We start from the raw sequence: 12,108 nt of genomic DNA on the forward strand, positions 1-12,108 counted from the left end.
AGCCACTCTCTCATTGTCTCTAACCAAGAATATGCTATTATTCTCCAACAATTTCGTTTGCTTCTAACATCTGTCCTCCTAAACCTCTTCTCTGTATCATTACTGGTATTATCTTCTTAAAATTGTAATCTCATCTGGTTTCCCTTGTTAAAAAACTTTTAGTAAATTTTTTGTGACTGCAAAACATAAAAAATAATGAATGAAAAGTCCTGGAGAGAAAAAAAAATATACTGTCAACTTAAAATGATCATAACAAGTTGATTAAATTCTTCATAGATGTCCTTTGCTTTTGAGACTGTTACAAGGAAATGTCTTACAGATGGGGTTTTTAGGGTCAAGAATTTCTACTTAATGTAAAAGAGACAAAAGAAAAAAATGGATAAGAATTTTTAGTGTCAATGATAAAAGGTCCACTTGACTGATAATCAATGGAGGAGAAACTGGGGTCTATCTTACATATAAATGGCCAAGTAGTAACTAAAAGCTAATCTAAAACACCTTTGAAATAACTTAATCTCTGTTATATTGGAGGCACCATGAATGTCATTACTATTTGATGAGTGTCTGAAAAATTTTCATTAAAATATAGTAAAAAAAATGAAACCAATCATCTGGTTTTTTCCTGCCCCACGCTGGGTCCCACCAGAATGAGGGGAGCAGCAGTGGCCAGGCAGCCCAGCTTCACAATGGCTCACGGCCACCCTAGCCCTAACCCTAAACATAACCCTAACCCTAATTTTGTTCCATCCAGTCTGAGATTCTGTTTAGGGGTGGCCTGTTTTAGGGGAGCCTAGTTTGATTCTGCTTCAGCAATAAGCTGTATCCACATCCCTGAGAAGAGCCAGACCCACAGAGGCCCAGCATGCACCCTCCCTGTCCCTCTTCCCCAATGCAAACAAGGAAAAAGAAGCCAAGTGGGTAACCAAGAAACTAAAGAAGATTTACATATAGAAAACTAAGAAAGAAGAAACTAGGAGAGCTCAGCTCCTGATAAAGCGGGCCAGAAGGAAGCCAAGTCTGATTGTATCATATACCATGTCTTAACAGTTGTCCTTGTCTTCCTTCCCCTCCACAATTCAGTGGAATATTTTTCTAAACATTTTGTAAATGCAAGTTTTTTTTACTAGCCCTAGAAACATTTTTAAAAAAGGGACTCCCACCTCATCCTATTTGAAAATAAATGCTTTTTTTTTTTTAAGAGGTGAAATAATTTGCTGGTTGTTTATTTCTTGGTACAGCAAGAAAATAGTGGGCTATGAAATATGGGAGGCTTTGTCTTGGGTGTCAGCTTAACATCCCATTGGTGGGGGAGGGAGAGTAGTTTTTATATCCTATAACACACAGCATACTAAATAACAATTTGGAGTCACAGCTGTGCATTTAATATGTCTTGAACTTTTAAAATTACTTCTAGTCTCATATTGCCTTTTAGTAGAACTGTTTCCTAAAGAAAATCATTCCTTGACCTTGGCTCTTCCTGTCAGATTTTCATGTTCTCTGTAACATTTTTGTTGTGGTAGTCCAATTGCCGTAGTAACTTTGTTAATATGCTATGAAAGACTAAAAATTTGAGTATGTAGTGTATATGATATTAAATTGTAAACTTATGATGTAACAACTTATTAACATGTAAAGATATTAGTACTTGATATCATCTTAAGAAAAATTTGCCTCCAAATGTTAAACTGAAATAACTGCTTAGAAAAGAACCATAATTATATGCCTTTAAAATTTTCAGTACATACATTAAGAATTGCGTACAAATTGAAATCTCAATTATGAAAAAAAAAGGAAACTGGTGGGCATTCTTTTGTGACATAAAAGATATTCAGCAGTGAATTTTCTCTGAAAATCAATATGAATTTATAGACTTATGTAACACAACATTTCCACCAAGAATGTTTCATTTCTATTTTACTCTAATTTTAGAAGGAAAAAATAAATTATATCCTCATGTTGCTAACATATGTCTTTGATTCTCATTATATGAATCAAGAATGAAGACTAAATGAAAACTTATGAAGATTTGGTTTCAGATAATTCCAGGGTACAAATCTGCACACCAGTAATAAAAAGAAAACATCAAAGAGAGCCCTTGTTAGTTTAATTTTTATATTTATCAGATTAAATATATATCTCTTATAATTTATAAATTTATACATACTTATGTGTATATATAGTATGTATGTTCATATAGATATATTTTTAACTTAACCCTAACTGAATTGCCACATATATGCCATATATGCTAGTAAGTAAACAAGCCATTATGACCTCCTAGAATTGAAGATAAAACCCAAACAAAATCCCTTAGATGTAATGTTATATTTTATAAAATTGTTTTAGATTTATGTCATTATTTTTATTTTTATAATAACCCTAGGCACATCAAGATATAAAATAAAGAATGCCAATAGATGGTAGATGTTACAGATAACTAAATGTTTAGCTAATGACAAACTGGTAGAAAAACAGATCTGTCTAAAATTGATCACCTCTGGGCCAGTTGAGAAATCTCTTCCCGAAGCAGAAAAGTGGGTAGGGAAGAGAGGAGGTTTATTTGTTAGACTCCTTTCTCAGACCTAGAGTAAGAATCTTAAGAGCTCTCAGCTTTAGCTATAAATTAGAATAATCTGGGAGCTCTGAATAATCCCCAAAGCTAGTCTGCACTTCTGTTGGATCATATCAGAATTGTGACTGTTGACACTCAGGTGTGTGTGAAGCTACCAATGATTAAAAATGTACCTTAGGTTGAGATCCTTAGGTTTGTAATGGGGACTATTATGATTCCAGGTGCACTATTTTGAGAATTTTTGGAAATTACTTCGCAACATGCTTTTGGCAGAAAAAGGGAAATACAAATCCACCTTCCTTTAAACCTCCTGGCACCAAGCAGAATGCAATTTTCACTTGGATGCCTTTAAGTCCTGAATAGGGCCACTGCTGCCTGCTGCCCTCAAATGACTTTGGCATTTCTGACAAATGAAAAAAAACAATCACAAATTATTCTTGTCCAATTAAATAGATATCACAGTTGTGACCTGCAGCTAAATCCAAGGCAATGAGTGATGTGGAAAACAAAGACGAGATGGGAACTGCCTGAGTGAGGATGAAATGATGGATTTTCATAACACAATTTCATCATTTTTTATCTGCATTGCTTATCTAAATTGTCTCTCATTTCTGCTCTTTCGATTTTCTCCTTTCTTTATGGCATTTACTATTATGATTACTGACATCACATTTACTGTGAGGATTCATTTGTAGTTTTATGCTAAAAACCTGTCGTTATACTTATTTGAATAGATTTATTAGATTCTCATATCTGAACAATAAAACAAGGCAAGTATTTTTTGTTTTAATTAAAGTGACATCCTACTAAAAGCCTTCTTTAAATCTTCTCAAAGTGTTATCTTGGTTTCCAAATATAATACATATCTCATACATTTATTGACTTTCTCTGCATCAGACAGTATTACATATGCTGAATATTATATGAAAATTTTCTTATTTAATCTTCATATTGGCACTATAAGGTTGGTGCTGTTATTATCTCCATCTTATATATATGGAAGACAAGTCTCAGAGAAGTTAACTAATTTGATAAAGGACTCAAAACTAGAAAGTTGCAGAAAAAAAGATATTTACTTACTCTGACTACTGAATCTTAGATCTCTATATTAAAAAATAATATCCTTGTATTTATGTTCATTACACTATATTTCTTGAATATTAATGAAAAGCACAGCCTAATCACACAGGCAAAAGTCCCCTTTTGTCCTCAAGGGTCTTTGGCTGAAACACTTGGGACAGAATCAGGAGCCTTTTCTATCTTTTGAAGTTTCTGTCCTAATGCGGTGACTGGTGAGTCTCAGGCCAGGAAGCAGCAGATGACTCTGTAGCGGGGAGACCAACCCTGCATTTCCCATGAGGCACGTGACCTGTTGGGGCATGTTGTAGGCAGCTGCCACATCCTATCCACAGACCCATGAACAAGCAGAGGGAGCAAGCCTGGGAAAAGCAGAGACCTTGTCTGCTGGGATTGGGTCCCTTTGCATCCTGTTTTACAGAGACATCAGCCCTGGGAAGGGAAGGAGAAAAGAAGGAAAGATGCTGGGAATTGTCTTTGAATAACGTGCCAAGGCCCTATGTCCAGCATTTTTCTCATCTTCTTGAATCCTCTCAGAAACGCTGAGAGGTAAATATCATCACCCCTGTGAAGCGTGAACCCTAGCTCTAAAAATCCATATCATACAGCTATAAACACCAAAGATATTACCGTATTGATAATTCATTTTTTTTCACCTAACTGTAGACCTCTTGGTAATATGCTTCTTGTTCTTCCTCCTCTATTTATACATTTTCTAAACTATACAAAGTTACATTTAAGATTTTATAATAAAATGAATATAAGCAAGTAAACCAGTATAATGATTATATAGAAATCATTATTTTTCTGGAATCTGCCATTAAACGTTTTTTAGATATGTAATTATTTTGCCTTTTCTGAGCACTTAGTATGTACCTTTCTCTACCATGTAAATAGTAGAAGACAAAAATAAATTAGCTTCTTGATCACGTATTGTTTGTATATTATCTATGATGCCCAGTAGACTTATCTTGAAGGCTTAACACAAATATACACAAGCCACCTTCAAACACACAAACAAGAGGATGTTATTCACTAACTCTGGAGTGTAGAAAGATCCTGATTTGTAGTGTTCCCAATTTCTATGGAATAAATTCTACCAATTTCAGTATGCCAACATGAAATCACTAAACATTAAATTGGAAAGAGATATTAGTAGTTCAACATTAATATACTGTTTCTACTATATGGATCCAAAAGCCATAATACCTTCAAGAGCAGAGACAATAGCAAGATGTAATAGTTTTGACATTTATATTTGCTTTTAGTATAATTTACTTAATTATAAGTGTATATAATTAATATTTCATGATGCTGTATTTAAGAATTGACTAGTACAAATTCTGAAAATTTAATAGCTTTTACAAGCAAGGATGAGCCATCTCCAGCAGACCACTGGAGTAGTCACCATTCTAAATATACACAATGACATACATATTCTATGTTTTATACTATTAAAACAGGCATATAAAAGTCATGGTTCTCAGTTCAAATATGTGATGAAATAATGAAAAGTAGCTCAACAGGAGATAAAGAAAAGGGGTATATTTTTGCCATAAACATTCCATCTATTAGACTATAAATAAAACCATACTCAAATTATTTCTCCTGTCAGGTGTCTTTTGTGACTCTCATCTCTTTTTACTCCTAGAGTTCCCCAACCTTTTTGGTACCAGCGACTGGTGCTTCTATCAGAATCTAATGCCTGATGATCTGAGGTGGAGCTGAGGCGGTGATGCTAGTGCTGGAGAGTGGCTGCAAATACAGATGAAGCTCACTTGCTGCTCACATCCTGCTGTGCAGCCTGGTTCCTAACAGGCCACAGACTTTATCAGACCATGGCCTGGGGGTTGGGGACCCTGCTCTACACTGTCTCATCAGGTAATTTAATCTATTTCCACCATTTAATTATCATCCATTCTGATGATGCCAAATCACTTATCTCCACTCAGATATCTTCCCTGAATTTCAGACTCAAATATATAAACAGATATTGGAAATAAATAAACTCTTGATTTTATGATAGATGTCTAACACGGCATGCTGAAAAACAAACCAATTTGGGTTCTCCCTTAAAAGCTCTTTTTGCCTTTGTCATCACAGTAAATGAATGCAAGCATTGAGTGTTATTCTTTATTTCTTCCCTTTACATATTTCTTCCCATTATTTCTTCCCTAGGTCACTACAACTCTATGCCTCAGTTACATCTGGAACCCCATTTCCACTTCTGCACTATAGATCAGGTCACCATCATCTCTGGCATAGATCATGAAATAGATTGTCACTGGTTTGCTTGTTTCTATTCTAGTTAGTCATTTTATGCAAAATGCAAATCAGGTCTCCGGGTTCACACCTTTGCTCTTTGACTCTGTTGGAACACTATTTTCTACATAATAAATACATTATATCATAACAAAGACATAATAAAGACATCATCTTGTGTACTTAAATCCAAGTACTTCCTTAATCTTTATTAGAAGCTATTTGAAATATGGAATTTCAAATAAAAAATTTTTAAAAAAATGTCTTGATCTACTGCACACTCCTTTTTTATTCCTTTTTTCTCTTTACAGAAAATTAGGCTGCAATCTCCAAAAGGTCAGAGTTGCATCATTTCAAATTTGCATCCCCAGTGATGAGTACAGTTTCGGTGTACAAAAGGAAAATAACTTAGTTAAATATTAAGTACTTAATAAATGCCTAATAATATTTTATAACTCATAAGTAAGAAAAATATCCAACAAGAAGAGGGACACTGTTATGGATTGAATGTTTGTGTCCTCCCAAATTCATATGTTGAAGTCTTAACCCTCAATGTGATGGTATCAGATGGGACCTCTGGAAGTAATTATGTTTAGATGAAGTCATGAGGGTGGAGCTGTCATGGTATGATTAGAGAAGGGTATCCTTATAAAAGAGAGAGAGAGATCACCATGCACATGTTCATAGAGAAGACCATGTGAACACACAGCTAGAAGGCAGCTGTCTACTCTTCAGGAAAACGGCCCTTGTCAAGAACTGAAGCTGGCAGCTCCTTGATCTTGGGCCTCCCAGCCTCCAGACTGTGAGTAATGAGTGCCTGTTGTTGAAGTCCCTTAGTCTATGGCATTTGTTAGAGCAGCCTGAGCTGACTAAAAGAGAAGTGTAACAAATGTCATTTTAAAATGAATTCTCTAGAGACATCTCTCTGGACACTGAGTAATGTAGAGCAAATCGATGAGCTAAGCACAGTCATCTCCCTTAAGAAGAGAGGAACATGCAGCCATCACCTAATTCAAAGTGTGATGGAGAGCCATGTGAAATAAACACTGTTTTCAGAGTACCGAGAAGAGAAAAAAATTTCTGAATGAGAGGGTAAGAAAAAATTCACTTGAGTTAGAGAGAAGCAGGCATAACTATGGAGAATGCGGTGAAGGAAAGGAGGCTGATAGACCTGATTAAGTGTCCTCAGAAGAATCTTAAGTTGTAGAACTAAATGGGTATAGAGCAAGCATGCTCTAGAAATGAAAAAAAAAAAAAAAAGTAGGGGTTACCAATATGTAATTTATTTTTTAAATTTCCACCAGTAAATTCTTATAATATTGAACTTCCTATTTGATGAAATCTGTGGCTTTTAAAATACACAATGAATATATATAGTATATATAAAATATTTACATACATGTGTATGTATATGCATGTATACACATATACACGCATACATGATGTAATAAAAATTTGACTGCATTACCCAATCTTCTGAAAGAAAAATGTAAAAATAAAATGACATTTTTGGAGAGGCTATCTTGTCTTTTGGGCTGAAAATTGCTTACTTGGATGTGTTTCACAGATTTCAGGAAAAAATCATTAACATACCCTCCTTTTTTCAAAGAAAGGTTGAAGATTTAAAAATATCAAACAAAAGTAGGTGAGACTAGCCATATATCATGAAAAATAAGAATTATTATTTATACTGCTCATGTCACAACCACACTCTGAGCTAAGCACTGGAGAAACTGAGGCACAGAGAGGTTAAGTGATGTGATTGCCTCACATCTCTTGAATAGGCATATCATATTACTGTGGCTATAATTTACTGACTCTGAAAGCTTACCAGTTAAATGTCCTCATTTTTGTATATAGAGGAAAATTCCATGACTGAAGAGTTTGTTTCTTACACACACCCGTATGACATTATACTTTCAGTATTTTAAAAATATTATCTGTGAGGTGTCTGCGTACAGATAAGCCACAAGCATATATAAAATACAACTTTCACCACTATTGAGAAGATAAAGAATATGGCCAAACATAAACACCAGAGAAGCTTTTAATGCTAATCTGTAAAATAGAATGCTCTATAGTAAATCAACTTAGATTTATTGAACTTTATCTTCAACAATTGGACTTTTCTGTTATTGTTTTTGAAAAACGAGCAAACCAACCTCATTTAAATGCTTCCTATCTTTTTATGTGATAAGCCTAAAGAAACGATAAATATTTATTATTTATTTCATCAAGAAGACATACATTTATTTATAGTAAATCAGTTAAGTAACAATCAGTAATTTCCTCCACACATTCAAGGTCATAAGAGCCCAGTTTTAATAATGGGCTTAAATAAACATACTTTGACTTGGAGACAAATGTAATGTGCCATAAAATTACAAAGCTAATTTGCCCAAAGTTGTCAGACTTAATAAGGCTGAACCATTGTTCCTTCCTTAGACTAACACTAAATGGAGGCAGTAATGGTTTCCCGGTAGGTAGATGAGACTGTCTGCGTAGCTATGCATTTAACCAGTGACCAGATTCAATACATTTATCCAGGGCTTTTCCAAAACATAAAAAATACATTATTATGCAACTTTTCCCTGAATTTGGGTAAGTAAACAAACATTTTAGAGTTTTCAATGAAGGGGCAGGAAAAATAAAGTAGAAAAATATTGGCCTAACATTTTTGAGATCTTGTAGTATATAATAAAATCAAAGAGAATAATAAGATGAAATAGAAATACATGTTTTAAATGATTTTTGACAAAGAAACTTGAGATTACACAGACTAATCTATGCAGCACACAAATCCACAAAGCTACAGGTAAAAACTGAACATTAGAATATTTATTTTGTTTCACCTATTTTTGAATCTCCATCCTGAAAATAGTACTTCCCTATTCTACAACCATTTATATCCCCTTTAATCCCCAAAGAGGGAATCACAGAAATATCATTAAGAAATAGAACCCAAATGTGAGACATCACTGGGCAATGGCATGGGTGGTTCTTAGGTTTTCCTGGGCCCATCCCTAGAGCCTGGCATTAGAAGTGGCACTGGTATCTATAACATTTATTTTAACAGGGAGAGATCCTAATGCAGGTAGTATGAAAGCCGGCACTTTCCAATAAATATGTACTGCCTGAAACTAAACCCTTTTCTCTAATAACTATTTCAGATTGTTAGGATTTATTTAAATGTAGATCCTGCAAATTGAAGGTCCTGAGGATTGAGGCAAAAATAGCATTGACATTCCCCTGTGCCCTCTCTGAAGTAAGGTGGTGGGGGAGACTCAGATAAAGATTTGCTTGTCAATTGGTCTCAAAATCTCCTGGGGAGTTTTGAAAAATACTAATGACTGAAACACAACCAGAAAAAAATTTAATTTAATAGATTGAGTCCCAAGCGTTAGGATTTTTTATAAGTATCCCAAGTGAGTCTAATGTGCCGGCAGTGTGGAGAGCTATGGACTTCATTTTGAAAAAAATATACCTCCTTTTGTAAGGATGATGGTTTACCCTAGGAGAAAATATTTTCCATATTAAATCTCTGGTGTTCACTCTAATGTAATACAAGATATTTCTTTTAACTAATTGTAAGATAATAATAATTAGCATTTTTTTTTAGCAAAAGTTTAGAATATTATTTCAGAATAATAATTATTATGATTATAGTAACAATGACAATTGTTATTTTACAATTAGATAACCCTGCCTAAGAATCTGCTGGCTCTTTACTGAAGACCATTCTCCAGTGACAATAGCAACTTTATAAATTGGTTTACTATGTTCCATTTACTTTCTAATCTTTTAATCACTTTGATATCTTACTTGGATCCACACTGATGATTGTATAGAGTGAACTCTACAGAGTATGTCATTTGATTTTACTTTTCAAAACACAAATAAAGTGTACCTTGCTTTCCATCGTTGCGTCTGGAATCGCAGTGTCAATTGCCTTGGGTAGAAATGACATATGAGTTGGATTTGACCTTGTTAGACTCAACGGGGATGGTTGATCATTGAAAACTGTTGACAGACAGAGGTTTACAGTCTCTTTCATTGCTTTCAGTTGCGACTCCTACAAAAAAAAGAGATCACCATTTTTACATGTAGTTCTGGTTATCATTTATCTGATTAGATTCTGTTTTCCTCCTAGTCTGCACTCACTTCTCACACAAGTACATCTTAGTTTTCAAACATAATTGCTAACTTGTAAATTCTGTTATGACACCCTATTTAATGCACACACTCAGTTTGTTTTTAGGGGCTAATGTGGTTCATGATATTTTCTGAACACTGAAATTTAGAAACATGTTTTACTTTCCCCCCTTAAATTGGCATGCTTTCAATCATGATGGTTTGCTGACAAAAAACATTGTACTCACTCTGAAGTAGAAAATGTCCTTCTTAGAAATTTGCCATCTTTTGATTACTATCAACATCTTTTATTACAAATCACTCCCTGAGCAATGTAAGCTCTCGCGTTTCTCAGATTAACCTAACCCCCACCGCTGCGCCCGCCTCAATTGCCCACATCGTAGGAAGAACAAGTTTGTTTCCGATAAAACCCTTATTTCCTCTGGGCCTTGTTAAGAGGTAGAAGTTAATTTGCTGTGATTGTAAATGGTAACATTAATACTTTCTTATATTAATATATCATAATATTCTAGGCACTTTCACATGCAAAGAATAATTTTATGCTTTCAAACATCTGTGAAACTGACATTATTATTATTTTACTAGGAAGAAAAGAAAGTTCAATGTTTTTATACTAGTTTATTTTTGGTTTACATAACAAAGCAGACTGTACTAACATGGACAACCATCTTTACCTCTCATCTAATTGCCAGCTCCCACTTCTAAAAATGTTTTTAAATGCTGGTAAGTTAATAATAATAATAATAATAATAATAATAACAATACAAAGCTGAGCACAAATGACAAAGATTCTCAGGTGCTAAAGTGAAGAGAGACATACAAATTTTTGGAAATCTCATGGTAACTCGGGGGTAATTTGGGGCATGCTTATAGGTCCTAACAAGAAACTGTCACATAAATATTGATTTCAAGACATGAAATGTGGCCTTTGCTTCAAGAGACATGAAGAGAGAGATTAGTCACTGGGACCAAGATCCCTGGACAAGTTGGCACACATGGAGTTTATCCTTTCAGTGCATTCATGGATCAGCGAAGCAGGAAAGTCTGTTTTCTCTTTCTGTCAAAGTTGTATACATCCAACAAAACTACAGCCTTTTATATACTACGCCAGAAATACACCTACACATAGCAAGCTCCCCTATTTCTTGTCTCCTTTAAATCCTTCATGGTCACAGTGACTCTGACTTAGATCCTTCCCAACACCTACCTCTGTGCTTTCTACTCACATTTGGTATATCATATTTATCTTTAAGTCAAGAGTATCTATCTTCAGCATAATGGTTTAAGAAATCTCTCTTTGGTCATGTCAAGAGATTAAAAAAAATAGCAATAAGAGCAGTAACTGGAAAATATAAGACATATGGCAGACATGCATTTCCTTCTCATTAATCTTGCCCTGTCAAAGTGTCTAAGACAAAATAAGAATCTGATAAGGACTAGGAAGGAACATTAAGTGGACAGAAGGGGGCTAAGCCGAATGATGACTTTTTACTCAAAATGGCCCCTTTTATTTGCTTTTCTGAGCCCCTAGATTCTTCCCCTTCCCCTATATCATCACTTTTCTTGACTGATCCTGTTGTTTCCTCCATATAATTTATTGCCATTTTTTTAATTATGTATATACACACACATACATAAGTTGCCTATTTTGTTTAGAACTGTATATCTAGCACTTAACACAATTCCTGAAACATTATAAGAGACTCAAGAAAAAGTTTTTTGGATAAATAACTTAAAAACTTAGGGGAAAGTGTGTCTGTAAGCCAGGGAAAAAATTGACAAACTTATACCAATAAAAATATGAAATAATAGTTCAGATTTCTTTTCCTATTGGTTCCTTGTCATAATCTTGGCTAACTCTTCCCTTCTCTCATTACAGAATAGGAGATCATGACATTGGGAGCTATGTCAGGAGTGAGATATTCCAGATGACACTGAACATCTTAAATTTGTTTTCTGTTTTGCATATTATAGTGAGACAATGAAAACAGAGCTAATGCAACAGTGTCAGGCAGGTCTTAGCCAGGACTTAAAGCTAATGTGGC

General features: G+C 34.5%; 1 protein-coding gene across 4 annotated transcripts in view; it reads right to left on the minus strand.

Moving 5' to 3' along the window:
* LUZP2 (leucine zipper protein 2) overlaps positions 1-12,108 on the minus strand; it is a 415,565-nt gene that overhangs the window by 45,761 nt on the left and 357,696 nt on the right. For all 4 annotated transcript variants that reach the window (XM_011362583.2, XM_023532082.1, XM_023532081.1 and 1 more), the window contains one exon: positions 9,819-9,983. In XM_011362583.2, coding sequence (XP_011360885.1) covers positions 9,819-9,983 — 165 coding nt within the window. The remainder of the gene's footprint in view (positions 1-9,818; positions 9,984-12,108) is intronic.

Source organism: Pteropus vampyrus, unplaced genomic scaffold (assembly GCF_000151845.1).
Source record: "Pteropus vampyrus isolate Shadow unplaced genomic scaffold, Pvam_2.0 Scaffold76, whole genome shotgun sequence".
Lineage (NCBI taxonomy): Eukaryota > Metazoa > Chordata > Mammalia > Chiroptera > Pteropodidae > Pteropus > Pteropus vampyrus.